Genomic DNA, 15,595 nt, shown 5'->3' on the forward strand with positions numbered 1-15,595 from the left:
TTACTTTTTACTTTCCACTGTTTACTCTCTCTCTCTCGCTGCAAATACGAGCGTCGGCGGAGAAATTCCGGCAAGTCTCTCCATCTCTCCGTCTCTCTCTCTCTCTCTCTCGGCCTCTCTGTATCTCTCTCTAGGTAAATCTGAGCGGCAAATCTCAGCGGGAAATCTCAGCGGGAAATCTCACAGGTTGGTAACCCATTTCTCTCACTGTCACTCTCTCCCTTTCAGTCTCTATGTGGTTTTGTCATTTAGGGTTTTGATAAGTCAGTGATTTAGTCGTTTTCTCAGTTAGGGTTATGAAAAATCAGTGGTTTAAACCAATCTCAGTGATTTAATTGATAAATGAGGGATTTGAAGTAACTATTGATGGTTATAATCCCCTAATTTGTTAGAAAGCAGTGGTTTAAACACCTAATTTCTGAGAAATCGGTGGTTTAAACTCCTAATTTCTGAGAAATTATTTGTTGAAACACCTAATTTGTGAGAAATCAGTCGTTTAATTGATAAATAAGGTGTTTGAACTAACTATTGGTGGTTTAAAAACCTAATTTAGGAGAAATTAGTGGTTTAATTGAGAAATGACGCGTTTATTCTCCATAGTGATTTGCTCAACACCCTAATAGGCTTGTAATAAAATGAATGGACATGTCATTGCTCTATAGGGGCTGAATTTGTTACAAATCAGTTGTTTAAACCCTTACTTTTTTATGTTAACAGTGATTTAATTGATAAATTAGGGGTTTATTCTCCGTAGTGATTTGGTCAGCACCCTACTAGGCTATTAAAAAATAGAATAGACATTTCAGTGGTATATTGGGTTTGAGTTTGCGAGCAATCAGGTGTTTAAACCCCTAATTTTTCATGTTAACAGTGGTTTAATAGATAAATTAGGGGTTTAATTCTCCTTAGAGATTTGCTCAACACCCTAATAGGCTTCTAAGAAATTAAATGGATATTTGTTAATTTGTTTCCTCACATTGTGTTTGAACAGGTCCACATCTGATTATTTGGATTCATATTCATCTTTTGCATATAATAATCATCTCGTGAAATCATGGTAATGCCTCCTGTTATTCTTTTAAGTGTTGTATTTCTGGTAATGTGCTATATATATCTAATAATGCTTTATTTTCCAGTCGTCTTATGTTACGTCAAGATGCTGCCCCTCCAAGTTTTACGACTTCTTCCAGTCCCTGCAGTTGAGGAATGTACATACTGATATCCTAAGTAGAAGCCCATTTGGAGGCTTGCTTAACCTAGAAGGTGTAAAATTGCACAAGGCAATTTTGACCACCCTTGTGCGATCCTGGATACCCAAGTCCAGGGCATTTAGAGTAGGCGGCATCGTAGTCCCCTTTGAGGTTAAGGATGTAGCATTAGCATTAGGTCTAAGCCTTAAAGGGGATAGAATAAGGATAGACTGGCATTCGACGGAAGAGGTCGAAGGTTGGAGGTTTGGCAGTCCAACGGCAAGATTCGCTGAGATTGCGAAGGTTATTAGGGCAGAGTCCATGTCGGACGAGATTTTATCGATCCAGGCGACAGTCAGACATGTCTTGCTACTCCTCTGCTGCTCTGTGCTTTTTGCACATGCCGACGCCACGGATCACAAGACGAAATCCTGCATTTTCCCCTACTTAGAAGCAGAGACCATCAGAAGAATTGGTTGGGCATACCCTGTCTATGACTTCCTCATAGAGTCATTGGATTCATATTCGAAGAAGGGGATGGGATATATCAACGGTTGTGCTATTCTGCTACAGGTAAAGAGTGCATATAGTATGTACCATATAAGTGATATGTAAGTTAAATTTTTGTTCTCTAATCATCGTACGTCTTCATTCCAGGTGTGGCTATTCGAGCATACTACCCTGTGGGAACCTTCAGTTCCAGATGCGCGTCCACGCCTATTGAAGTGGACCTCGAGGATCGATACACGGATGAAGGAGCAGACAACCCTCATTACCCTGATCCGTGATAGGAAGCTAAAGAAGAAGGAGGTGAGACATAAAGCTTCTGTACTCCTCTAGGTGTCACTTATTCTAACCGAAATGAACTATTCGATTTCAGGTTCTGAAGTGCTTACTACCTATTCCTGAAGAAGAGAGTCTCTTATCCATCGTAGCAGATGATGTAGACAATCTCGACGATCCTCTTCTTCCTCGAGAAGAGGGACAGCGGCAGTCCGTCGTAGAAGATGATGTCTTAGATGTCGAGAATGTGTTGATCGAAAAACGTTCTACTCCGATATCAGTGGTAAGGAACATCACTCTCTTGCTTACATAGGGTCATTGTATTCAAGTTATCTAAATTTCCTTTAATCTTCGTAGGTTTATAAGAGAAAAGGTGTTGGAGACAAGGATCGTCTCCAAGACATTCACATTTCAGAGGAAGAAACGATAGCGTCCCTGAGTCTACTGGTACGGTCTTTATAGTTCATTTTCAATAACTATATATTTCATATGTTATTAACTTCACATTTACGTTTTGCAGAGCAACGTAGCTGTTAAGAGAAGAAGATGGACAAAAAAAGAAACTGATAAGGAAAAGAATAAAGTGGATGGAGAAGAGAAGCCTATCAGCAGGGCTGAATTAAATTTCATAGTGGGGAGGTTAAGACAACTTGAAGATGAAGTAGTTGAGTTGGAAGATGAAGTAGCTGAGTTGAAGAGGAAGCTGGCTGAAGGGGACCAGGAGGCTGAAGGGGAGCAGGAGGCCGAAGGCCAGGATGGAGATGAAGGAGGGGGGAGGTGATGAAAGGAGGGGATGACCGACAGTTGGTCATCATTCCCAGCCAGGATACACCGGAGGTGGTTGAAGGTGAAGGTCCGGATGGAGGGGACGACCAGCAGTTGGTCATGTTTGGAAGCCAAGACCGACGGGAGGGAATAGAGCCGGTAGTAATTTCCATCCACGACACTCCAGTAAAACCTATGGGTCCGAAAGTTTGGAGTATTGAGAGAGTAGTGAAGCTGGGTTTAAGAAGGAAGAAAGCCTCTAAATACACTAGTTCGCCGTTTAGAGGTATTGGGCATAAGAAGACGAACAATAAACAGACGGTGACAGAGCCGCAAAACCATCGGTTGCTCGGACCGCTTCTTGCACTTCCGAAAAGGTAAATTGGATTGAAGCTCTTCTGTAATATAGTTATCTACCCTTTGTAAATGCTAAACAATTCGGAGTTTTGCAGCCACCGAGTCATACAGATCAACAACGAGTACATGTGTGCGGAAGACTTGGTTATTCTTAACGACCCCGTAGCGTGGTTAACTTCTCCGGTAAGTGTTTTGGTTATTTTTTCTAATACTGACTTCTTTCAGTAGTGATATTCGTCTCTAATATCTATATGTTATCTTACGTAGCTTATGAACGTATACGGCGAGTATCTGAACGTCCGGGATGAACGGAATAGAAAACCTGGAGAAAGAGCCTGTGTTTCCATCAGCACCTACCTCTACGTAAGAATAAATCGTTTTTCATTCCCAAACTTTCATTTTATAATTTTTTAGGAAGCTTTGAATGTGTTTTGGTCACGAATCACTTTGCTTGTATTGCTTCTGTAGGATTGTATAACTGACAAGGGCTACGCCGGGCCCGACTCCGTTGAGAAGTACGTTTGCCGCTTGAATCAATGCCCGCCGGATACCCTAAAAAGAGTCCTCTTCCCGGTGCATGTCCCTCAGCATTGGATTCTTCTGGTCCTTGATATGGTGGACGAAAAGTTCTACATCTACAACTCCTTGAAAGATGTTAAGTACTGGACAGAGGTTCGACCATTGGTGAGTTCGAGTCTCACCTTCCTTCGTTAAATTTGTAAGTATATAAAATTGTTACCCTGTAATGATTGTTTCATAGGTTCGATACCTGGAGGGGCTATACTTAGAAAAGTGGAAGGTGGACGTAAGTAAGTTTCTAGTGGAAGAACTTGACAAGAGGCCCATACAGAGAAACAGGTACTAAATTTCATTAGAATCAGGGGTTAGGAAACTTAAATTCATTGTGCCTCTTATTTGCGCTCCACGAGCTTGGTCGATGATGTCTTCTTCTTTTGCAGCAATGATTGTGGGTTGTTTGTGCTGAAGGAGATGGATTGCCTGGCACGTGATGTGCCGCCAAAGTTCAGTCAGGCAGAAATCACGGTCATGAGAAGACAACTACTGGAGGATTTTTTAGATGGCTGGTGTGGCACGACTGTCAACTTGTAGGGGCTGTGGTGGTGTTGTTGCAGGTCGACGCTCTCGAGACATATCATTTCGAAATTGTAATGTCTGTAAATTGTAATGTATTATGGTGATTGTCAGACCACTTATTCCATTTCTTCAGTTCCAAATTGTAATGTGTGTAAATTTGTCCATTGTGTAAGGATCAGACAATCTCTTCCATTTTCCAACTCCAATGCAGGTTCAAATCGAATGTAACTTTCATGACCTTGGCATCTAATAATTGGTTGGATTAGGATTTGATTGTTGCGCATGGTCATGAGTTCACATATGCTGCTTGCAGTGAGATACACTATTCGAAACAAATTCAATTTTTATTGTTTTCATGGGGATAGGATGGATGGAAAAGGCTCCAAAATAATGGACATAATGGAGGTGGTCAAACAAATCCAACATAGCACAATAGGGTACATATGATATTTATGTTAGAAAAAAAAATTTAGTACTGCTCGGAAGTCCGACATTTACTCGGAATTCCGCAGCAAAAAAAATAAAATTCTCGGAATTCCGAGAATTATTTTCGGAATTCCGTAGAACGTATATGCAAATTTATGTGTTTTTCACAACCCTGGTCGGAATTCCGAGAGTTTCTTCTCGGAATTCCGCAGTAAACTTCGACTTTTTGGAAAATGCAAAATCTATGTGGTCGGAACTCCGAGAATTATGTCTCGGAATTCCGCAGCGAGTCTGATGGTTTTTAAAAAACTTTCGGAATTCCGAGACATAGTCTCGGAATTCCGAAACTTATGTAACTCCTTTTAAACCCTCGAACGTGGTTTTTTTTTCATTTCCCTCTTCTAATCTCCCTTCGTTTTCCGTTCTCTCTGAAAACCGTTTCCAAACCCTAACTCCATTAACCATTCTCCCTTACAATCCGTTCAAATCTAACCCTAATTTATCATCTTCATCCTCCACAACCCTGTTTTTTACCCAAAAACCCATAAAATGCGTCATCCCTGCTAAAACCCCCAATTTCTCTTCCTATTCCTCAATTTCCTCCTCCTTTTGTCAATTTTCTTCCATTCACACTCCTTCTCCTTCCATTTTCTCTTCTTTTTCTTCCACATTCCTCATTTTCTTTGTCATCTCTTCCATTATAATCAATTTCTCTTCCATTTTCTTTCATAATCTCCATTTTCAGAAATCTAAGGTTTCCCATCTTCCGTTTTACCCTCCATTATAACTTCTCTTATTCCCTAACTGTTCTCAAGATGCCTCGAACCAAAAATGTCCAAATCAGAGGTTCTACCCAACGCCAGGACGATGAAGGACCATCGAGGAAGCGGTCTAAGAAAGCTACGGCTCCGGCTCCCGAACCGGAGCTTATTCCAAATTCCTACTTCTCCTCTGCACAAGCGAAGAAGGCATGGCCGAAAATGGCTAATCGTGGTGTCCGCACCGGACGCTTCATAGAGCCCGACGTCCTCAAACACTTCGACCTTAAAGCTCGGTTTGACGCTCTTGGATGGACACAATTTCTTCATCTTGATGAGCTTATCTATCCTAGATTGGTACGTCTTTTCTATGCCAATCTCACAATCAGTCCTACGTACTTCGAAATTGAGTCTCGCGTAAAGAAAACAACGATTCGACTCAATTATCATGAACTTGCTGAGATGCTTGAGATTAGTCCCAATGGTTTTGAGCATTACTTTTGGCCTGGAAATGGGATCCATTCACTTAATGATCTTGATCACGACACTGTGTATGGTCGGATTACCCGGAGTTATAGATCCAACATGATAGTGAAAGCCTCCCATCTCATTCCTGAAGCTAAGATGCTTCACAACTTCATGTTCAGCAACTTCACCCCTCGCGGGGGCATGACCGATGCTCTAAGGCCCTTAGAGGCCTACCTCATCTATTGTATTCTTGAGCGTCGCAAGGTTTGCCTACCCTATATCATCTTCCGTTTTATGTTCCAAACACTTAAGCGGTCCAGAGCCTCCTTGCCATATGGCATGCTCCTTACGTGTATCTTCCGCAACTTTGGCATTGCTCTAGATAGTGAGGCGACCATCATTCCTACCGCTCCATTTGATGATAAGTCTTTCCGGCGCATGGCTCTAAACAAAGAAGTAGTTGAAGTTGCAGCTGGAGAAGAAGACGAAGAAGGAGAAGAAGAAGGAGAGGAAGAAGAAGAAGATGAAGAAGAAGAAGAGGCGGATCAGGATACTGAGGCACCTGTGGCACCACGGGCATCTCAGGATTTCACCGCTATGCAGGAGGCCCTTCAGCTATCCATGGCTTCTCAGTTTGAGAAGCTCACTACTCACGTTGACAGGGAGATGACCAGTCGCTTCGAAACGCTCACTACTCACGTTGACACGGAGATGGCCAGTCGCTTCCAGGCGCTCAGTACTCACGTTGACACGGAGATGGGTAGTCGCTTTCAGACTCTTACTACACACATTGATAAACAGTGGACCACCTATTACCAGTACCTCTCCGGTGGTCAGTGGGGTCAGCAGCCTGCCAGTTCCTCATATCCTCCACCACCACCTCCAGAGCAGTAGATGGCTTCAGTTCTCCGATGATGATGGATACTTTTTTGCTCAGACGCTTTATATATACTGACATATGATGTATTAAGCTTATCTTCTTGGATGATAATTTGGATAATGTAGTTCGTATGCTGGCCAAGCACCTGATAGGTAGATTCTGTGATCAGTCGCTTTCAGGTTTTGACAATTGTAAGTGCTCCTTTGCTTCGTAAAAAAAAAATTCTCATTAATTATAGCACCCCATTACAGAAAACATACATGTACTCCAAAAAAACATACAATTATTCCAAAAAATGTTTATGAATTCCAAAAAATGCCGGGCCTGCAATTCATACTTACAGAAAAAACGGAGGCAGGCAGGATAGACCAGGCCTGCAATAAAATTTGCACGAATCGATTAACGCCAGCACGGGTTGTATCGAGGACTAGTAAAAAAAACATGTTAGATTGATCATACCTGTTCTCCATTGGTGCGGAAGGCCCGATTGGAGCCTCGTTTTGCTGACGATTTACGATGGGAGGATTCTTGCACGATCTCTTATTATGTCCAAGTTGCCCGCAGGTACCGCACTTATGATGCACTCCTCTTTCCAGTCCTCTCTCCACTCTGACTTTTTTTGGTCGCCCTGGCTGTCGTCTTACTTTTGGTGGCAATACCAACGGCAAAGTATGGGAAGGATCTGGCCATTGCGATCGATCTAACGTGGGATAAACTACTCCATCATAAGTCTTCCGATATGCATCGGCCAGATACCAATCCTGGCAGTAACAGTATGGATCTTGGTGGTTTAGTCCCATGGCTGCTATCGCATGCCCGCACGGAATTCCCATCGTTTGGAACATACGACACGTACATGTTTGCTTAGCTAAGTCCACCTGGTCAACGTGATACCTGGACGTTACTTGAAATTCGGTCCAACTACACTGCCACGGCGTATAGGCACCTGCTTCTTTACGTGCTTCCGCCAACCAGGATTCCACTTTTGGTGTCAAACGAGTCATCCATTTGCTACATGTCTTCTGACGGAACTGAAAGAAGTCGCAAACTTTCCATCTTGTGTGTTCGACAAGTGCTGCAATTGGCAACTCCCTTGCTCCCTTTAAAACGGCATTGAAGCACTCAGCTGCGTTAGTTGTCAACACATTATATCTGCATCCCTCAAAATACGCGCTCGCCCAATTTTCTTTAGGAATGTCCGATATCCATTGGTGTGCTCTTTTACTCTGACTTTTAATACTCTCCATCGCTTCCTTAAAAGCACCCTCCCTTAGGGAATATGCAGCTGTCATAAAGAGTTTCCGGAGCTTTTCATTTTTAAAGGTTGAATGGAAGTTGGCACTGAGGTGATGGATGCAATAGCTATGGTGTGACCTGGGCAAAGCTTCAGTTACGGCTCTAGGCAACCCCTTCATCCGGTCCGACCCAATCGTGATGACATCTCGACCCGCTGAAATCAAATTATGACGGAACAAATGCAGAAACCATACCCAGCTTTCATACGTCTCAGCCTCGACTACTGCAAATGCTAGCGGGAATAACCCACCATTGCCGTCTATCCCAGTTGCGGCTAGTAGAGTCCCCCTGTACTTCCCCCGCAAATGGGTCCCGTCAATTAGGGCAAGGGGCCTAACTGTTCGGTTGAATGCAAGTATGCTAGGGCCAAATGACCAAAATAAACGGGCGAAAGTATCATCCCCTCTTGGCCGTAACTCTCGGGATCGGCACAACCGTATTATTGTGCCATGATTCCTTCTTACCAACTCCTCAGTATACGCAGGCAGGATGCGGTAAGACGCCTCGGCATTTCCGCACTTAATTTCGTGTATAAGCTCCTTCGCCATGTGGGCTTTTCGATAGGACAATGTTATACCCCACTGGACCTTCATGTACTCTCTTATCAAAGTAGCCTTGACGTCTTCTGGTCGGGGGAATAAGGCTACACAATTTTCAGCAGCCCATTTTGCAGTGGCCATGGGATGATCGTTCCCTTTCACTGTGCCTGAGCATGTGTGTTGGGGGATAAATGTTTTTACCTTAACATAATCTGTGTAAGTGGTCCCTGTGATACGCCACGGGCAACTACGCTCCTTGCATCTAACGCCATACTTTGTGGGATTTTTCTCCTGTGGGACAAACACAAAATGATGCTGGATTGCATAGTCTCTGACTTTCTTTTCAAAGACTTTAAGATTTGGGAACATTGCCCCAACCGTGAACTCCTCAAGTCGCACAATCTCATTTACTTCATCAGCCCCTACAACCATTTCATCTGCTTCCATCGGCTGCCTTTCATACGTATTTCCCAAAGCATTGCCTAGATAATTAATAGGTTCATCCTGCTCATCACCCATGTCCTCACTGTCACTGAAGTCCTCTTCATCATCACCAAAGTCATCATCATCGTTATTACTGCCATCGTTCGGTCTAATCAATTCATTAGCATGAACATCACCTCCAAAATTCCTAGACAACTCTTCCTCGTATTGGCTTGGGTGGGTTGTCTCAAACTCGGTCTCAGTGGTGTCGGTCTCATTAAAATTGGGATCATCAAAATCCTGATTCAAGTCCACTTCGTAGCTGCACATCGGGTAGCAATTAGAGATAAAATAATCGATTCATAAATGAAATGAAGGAATATGAATAGCACTCAACAATTGCTCTCTACTATAATTTACCGATGTATGTTATGACTACTGCTATGTCTTCTTTTTTTTCCTTCTCGAGCAACGACCGATGGACTCGGTAATGCAGGGACAGAATTAATTTTCGGCCTCGAAGCGTCTGCAAATGAGGTAGGGATCGTTGCGACACCAACATTCCGGTAAGAAATATGATCTTCATAAACTTCACTTAAGTTGGCGTGACATCTGCGCAAAGGTGAGTAACAATAAAGGGAAGGCAATTTCACAAATGGATTGTAAACAATTAACTATTTTACCTATCACTCGTATATCCATCACCACATCTTCCTTCATCAGGAGGATCTCCACACCGATACAGCAGACCGACATCCGTAGGGTGAGGAGAATTGTTTCCTCCAAAATTGTACTCTTTAGTTACATACAAGCTCAGAGAATTAATAACCGTACTATAAAAAAACATCATCACCAGATCAAGGTCGTTATCATCTTGAATATCGTATAAGATGATCTGATATGGGTCTAAAATATATCGACACTTGATGGATAAAGAAACATTACTTCGATTAGTCCCAATTTTCCTGTGAATTAGAGTGTCAAATTCTCTAAATTTTATTTTCTGACCCACAATTAATGGCAACTTCTTCCCTCCTACGTATTCAAATGATACCGCATCCTTTACAAAGCCGTCGACGTGTAAGATAAAAGAAGCTCTTCGTTCTACTGTTCTCCTGTTTACACAAAATTAAACCATTGTCAAAATAACCAATTCAAAAAAAAACCATTCCAATTAACAAGTAAAGCACCCATTTTTGAATTATGCACAACTTCAACCATTGCTAAGTCTCTATAAAACAACATAAACCACTACTAAGACCTACTAAGTCATGACAAGGAAATATGAACCACTACTTACCCCATATAAAGCACTTAGAAATACTATAAACCACTGTTAAGCCAATATAAACCACTGTTAAGCCAATATAAACCACTTATAAACACTTTAAACCAATGGTTATCCTAAATAAACAACTTATAAACACTCTAAAACAACTGGTAACTCTATATAAACTACTTATAAACAGTCTAAACCACTGATAGGGTTATATAAACCACTGTTTACCCTATATAAACCAATTGTAAAAACTCTAAACCACTGATAAACCTATATAAACCACTTATAAACAGTATAAACTACTTCTTACCATGTATAAACCATGTATAAACACTCTAAACCACTGATAAGCCTACATAAACCACTTATAAACAGTCTAAACCACTGATAGGCTTATATAAACCACTTATAGGCTTATATAAACCATTGTTTACCTTATATAAAGCAGTTGTAAAAACTCTAAACCACTGATAAACCTATATAAACCACTTTTAAACAGTATAAACTACTTCTTATCCTGTATAAACCATGTATAAACACTCTAAACCACTGATAAGCCTACATAAACCACTTATAAACAGTATAAACCACTGATAGACTTATATAAACCACTGTTTACCTTATATAAAGCAGTTGTAAAAACTCTAAACCACTGATAAACCTATATAAACCACTTATAAACACTATAAACTACTTCTTACCTTATATAAACCATGTATAAACATTCTAAACCACTGATAAGCCTACATAAACCAGTTATAAACAGTCTAAACCACTGATAGGGTTATATAAACCACTGTTTACCCTATATAAACCAGTTGTAAAAACTCTAAACCACTGATAAACCTATATAAACCACTTATAAACAGTATAAACTACTTCTTACCCTGTATAAACCATGTATAAACACTCTAAACCACTGATAAGCCTACATAAACCACTTTAAACAGTATAAACCACTGATAGGCTTATATAAACTACTGATAGGCTTATATAAACCACTGTTTACCTTATATAAAGCAGTTGTAAAAACTCTAAACCACTGATAAACCTATATAAACCACTTATAAACACTATAAACTACTTCTTACCCTGTATAAACCATCTATAAACACTCTAAACCACTGATAAGCCTATATAAACCACTTATAAACAGTCTAAACCACTGATAGGCCTATATAAACCACTGTTTACCTTATATAAACCAGTTGTAAAAACTTAAACCACTGATAAACCTATATAAACCACTTATAAACAGTATAAAATACTTCTTACCCTGTATAAACCATGTATAAGTACTCTAAACCACTGATAAGCCTACATAAACCACTTATAAACAGTCTAAACCACCAATAGGCTTATATAAACTACTGTTTACCCTATATAAACCAGTTGTAAACACTCTAAACCACTGATAAGCCTATATAAACCACTTATAAACACTAGAAACTACTTCTTACCCTGTATAAATCATTTATAAACATTTTAAACCATTGTTAATCCTTATAAACCAATTATAAACACTCTAAACCACTGGTAACCCTTAATAAACCACTAATTACGATTATAAACCACTACGGAGGAATCTTACCCAAAGAACCTATATAAACCACTTATAAACACCCACTTGAGTACTGGTTTATGGTAGTGAAATACTGGTTTAACTTAAGAAATTAGTGGATTACAGTAAAATAACAACTATTATAAAGTGTTTAAAGTAATTTAAATAAGATTAAATAGTGATTCTTCTGCAATGGAAGACAGTGGTTTAACATGAAAAACTTTCATTCAAGTTTATAAACATGCCTAATAATGGAAAGAGAAGGGAGAGGGGTACCTTTCCATTCAATGGAAGCTTTCTGCAATGGAATGGTGGTTTCTAGTGAAGATTTTTAAGATTTCCAAATCTAATAACGTTTTTTTCCAATATTTGTTGAAAATGGAAGCGCTGTGCAATGCAATGAAGGGTTACGAAGGCTTTCACATCTAAAAATGAGGTTTTTAGCATTAGAATGGAGCTTTTGGCATCTAACAATGGAGGTTTTTGGGTTTCAAAAATTGAGGTTTTTGGGTTTTTCATACGTACGTTTTTTTGGTAGGTGGGAGGAAGAAGAAGAAGAGGGAAAAAGGTGGGTTTTGGGATTTGTTTTCTCCTAAATGTAATCATTTCAAATAGGTGATTTGATAGGGAGAGAGAGAGAGAGAGAGGAGAGAGAGAGAGAGAGTCAAGGGCATTTTAGTCATATGCACTCTTGATTGGTGATTTAGAAAACAGCCCTCTTGAAATGTCATAGTCAGAAGAAACCCCTTCTATTTGGTCATTTTCCCTAAAAAATAAACACAACTCGAATACAAATTTCAACTAATAAATCTATATGGCCACGTTTGGATACTGTATGTTTTTGTATTTGTATTTGGATTTGAGTTTTGGATACAAAATACATCAATCATCCTCAGGTTCATGTTGTACGAGAGAGAGGATGTGAGTTTTGGATACAAAATACATCAATCATCCTCATGCTCATGTTGTACGAGGGAGGGAGGGAGGGAGCAGCAATGTTGAGGAGCAGCGAAGGTGAAGGTAATTGCCGCAAATATAGATTTCCAAATAATGTCTCGCAGAAAAGATTTGCAAATCGGTTTTTTTCCCCCCACTGTTGTAGCTGATTTGGAAATCGAAGGATCTGAACCAATTCCAAAGTTCAACTGCAAATGTGAGAAATCCAAATCTAAATCTTGTCAGTATCCAAACGTGGCCTAATATATCTACCCAATACCTATCTAGATATTCCATTATAAAATAGGATGGAATGCAGTGAAATCAGTCATGGCTTTTCTCAATAATCTTCGCATACTTTTAAATTAAATTATATTATATGTGTGGCTGTTCTCACATGCAACAGCCAGCTGCGAAATGGCTTTTCGTGAAATTGACTAGCAAATCCCATATTTCAGTATTAAGGCCTTGTTCATTTGAGATTGTGACAACCGATTGTGAGTCCAATATCAATTATCCGACTCAAATTTAAATGTAATTTCGAGTCCAATAATAGGTTCTGGGCTCACAATAGGTTGTCACAATCTCAAACGAACAAGCCAATAGAACCAATTTGGTGAACCGGAGCCTTGGATTTTTAATCTCTCCCGAACTTCCATGACTTTGGATCAAAAAGTGATTATTAGTTTAATGTAATTTAAAGTATATCTGGTCCCCATATCTTAAACCAGAGGGACTTATCATCCATACACTCTGCTATCTAACTTTTCCATTAGTCATCTTATTGAAATGTATATTAGTTACGAAAATGGCAGAAAATCTGAACCCATCAAGGAACATGTGTTCCACCAACCTTTCTCTTCTTCTAATCCTCTTAATTTCTTCACCACAGCCAGTAATCTCTCGTACCAGAGTCCAGTTTCTGCCTGGGTTTGATGGTCCTCTCCCTTTCCAACTCGAAACTGGGTAAGATAATTAAAAACAAATTCCCAATTTGCATTACTTTTACTTTCTCCTGAACATCTCTTTCATCCCAACCTGAAATTTTCATTTCATATTTTTCTTGTAAATATAAGCATTGTTTTCTTGAGAGAGCAGCTCTTTTACTACTTTATAGAGTCCAAAAACAACCCAAAAGAGGACCCTCTTTTGCTTTGGCTCACTGGAGGACTCGTTTGCAGTGCATTAAGTGCACTTATCCAGTATTCCAGTTACCAAAAGGGAGTTTTTTTTTCAAAAAAAAAATATCATATTTTTTTGTTTTTGAAATGGCAATAATTATATATCAAAGCACATTAAGGAGGCCAAGATGGACCACCCATATCTACAATAGGAAGCAAGAAAGAAACAAGAACGAAGAAAAAACCAAATACAGAGAAAACCCCTTCTCAGGGAGGAAGGTGGTCGAACTACATAATAGAACCACCGGAAACACCACGCTTAGCTAACGCATCCGCCTTATCATTTGCCGATCTTCTAACATGCTGAAAGTCGATAGCGGACCCTGTAGTTAAGTCCTCAATCTCATAAAAAATGGAAAGAAATCTATACGGAGGAGCCACCCCACCTTTCAGCCAACGAAACACATTTAACGAATCTCCCTCAACAATTGTCTGATCCATCAACCTTCTATCAATAATTCAAAATGCAAAAATGTGCCGCCTTCACTTCCGCATCTGAGGAATCAGACACACCATTTAACGAATCTCCCTAAAAAAAAATATCATATGGGAAGGATTTTTTTGTTAAACGTCCAAGCAGTAAATTTTTGCAGATTTTCTTCTTTTTCTTGTAAATTTTTAAGGCACTTTAGTTCCATGGAGAGGGGGCTTTAGTGAAGGGAGTTTTGTAAATAGGTTATACCCTATAGATCAACTCCATAAGATGATCCTAACCCTCTAATCTATATAAATTGTGGGCCATAGATCATCTCCGTAGGATGGTCCTAACCCTCCAATCAATAGACTATAGATCAGAGGGTTAGGATCATTGCATGGAAATGATTTACAGGGTACAACCTATTTACGTTGTGAGCCAACAAATGAACGGTTTGGATCATCATATGAGGTGGGACCCACTGTAATTTTTGGAAACTGCTTGACTTCACACGCACAAATAGTATAAAAACTCCTCTACGGTATGATGAGAGAGAAAACAGTCTCGTCCCAAAACAATCAACATATACATAGACCCCTTACCTGATGGGATATTTTATATATGTGGTGTAGCCCATCAAATGGACGGTTTGGATCATCCTATGGAGTGGCATGTACAGTCATCACAAATTCGGCCGACATACAGATGATCCTATCCCACGAAGGTAGGGGTGTAAACCAGCAGAGCCGAGACTAGCTTGGCCCAGATCGGCTCGTTAAGTTCAAGCGCTTGGCTCGGGCTCGAACCAGGCTCGCGAGCAGCTCGCGAGCCTTACCGAGCTTGAGTTATATTAAGGGCAATGATATATTCACACCCCTCATCTTCCCTGGACAGTCCTATCTAGTGTAATTTGACTACTCTTTTTACACCACGGGGGGTGGTCCAAGTAACAAATGTGGTTCCAAAAAAGAAGTGACATATTTTGCCTCCCCTTTTCACTCCCTCGACAACCCTTTTACTGGGTTCCTACACACCATGTGTAGATAAGTTATCTACACACTAGCTTAAAATACAGTGGGGACTCACATTGTTTGGGTGATCCAAACCATTCATTTGAAAGGCCCTCACATAGAGAGGGTGTCCACAAAAATCAGATCCATAAGATCATCCTAACCATTCGAACCATGGAGGCAAAAAATGGACTAATTTGTGAAGGTTTATACACGTCCATTTTACCTCCACA

General features: G+C 40.2%; 2 protein-coding genes across 2 annotated transcripts; both read left to right on the forward strand.

Annotated features, from left to right (window-relative positions):
- Positions 1–1,054: 1,054 nt before the first annotated feature.
- LOC143875939 (uncharacterized) lies at positions 1,055–2,754 on the forward strand. Its single transcript, XM_077377522.1, has 6 exons — positions 1,055–1,096; positions 1,200–1,763; positions 1,848–2,000; positions 2,071–2,256; positions 2,331–2,420; positions 2,494–2,754. The coding sequence occupies exons 1-6, from the start codon at positions 1,055–1,057 to the stop codon at positions 2,752–2,754; spliced, it is 1,296 nt and encodes a 431-aa protein (XP_077233637.1).
- LOC143875940 (uncharacterized) lies at positions 2,754–4,205 on the forward strand. Its single transcript, XM_077377523.1, has 6 exons — positions 2,754–3,115; positions 3,191–3,278; positions 3,363–3,458; positions 3,564–3,779; positions 3,856–3,953; positions 4,055–4,205. The coding sequence occupies exons 1-6, from the start codon at positions 2,754–2,756 to the stop codon at positions 4,203–4,205; spliced, it is 1,011 nt and encodes a 336-aa protein (XP_077233638.1).
- Positions 4,206–15,595: the final 11,390 nt, after the last annotated feature.

The sequence above is a fragment of the Tasmannia lanceolata genome, unplaced genomic scaffold, assembly GCF_043159265.1.
Source record: "Tasmannia lanceolata isolate RefF3 unplaced genomic scaffold, GAP_Taslan_0.1 ptg000004l, whole genome shotgun sequence".
NCBI classification, from domain to species: Eukaryota; Viridiplantae; Streptophyta; class Magnoliopsida; order Canellales; family Winteraceae; genus Tasmannia; species Tasmannia lanceolata.

What these genes read in the sequence shown, in the direction of transcription:
- LOC143875939 (XM_077377522.1), top strand. Translation starts at nt 1,055, where the DNA reads ATGGTAATGCCTCCTGTTATTCTTTTAAGTGTTGTATTTCTG. An exon ending in TTTTAAGTGTTGTATTTCTG is followed by an intron (nt 1,097 to 1,199) that starts GTAATGTGCTAT and finishes CAGTCCCTGCAG; the next exon opens with TTGAGGAATGTACATACTGA. An exon ending in TAGCGTCCCTGAGTCTACTG is followed by an intron (nt 2,421 to 2,493) that starts GTACGGTCTTTA and finishes TACGTTTTGCAG; the next exon opens with AGCAACGTAGCTGTTAAGAG.
- LOC143875940 (XM_077377523.1), top strand. Translation starts at nt 2,754, where the DNA reads ATGAAAGGAGGGGATGACCGACAGTTGGTCATCATTCCCAGCCAGGAT. An exon ending in CTTCTTGCACTTCCGAAAAG is followed by an intron (nt 3,116 to 3,190) that starts GTAAATTGGATT and finishes GGAGTTTTGCAG; the next exon opens with CCACCGAGTCATACAGATCA. An exon ending in GGACAGAGGTTCGACCATTG is followed by an intron (nt 3,780 to 3,855) that starts GTGAGTTCGAGT and finishes ATTGTTTCATAG; the next exon opens with GTTCGATACCTGGAGGGGCT.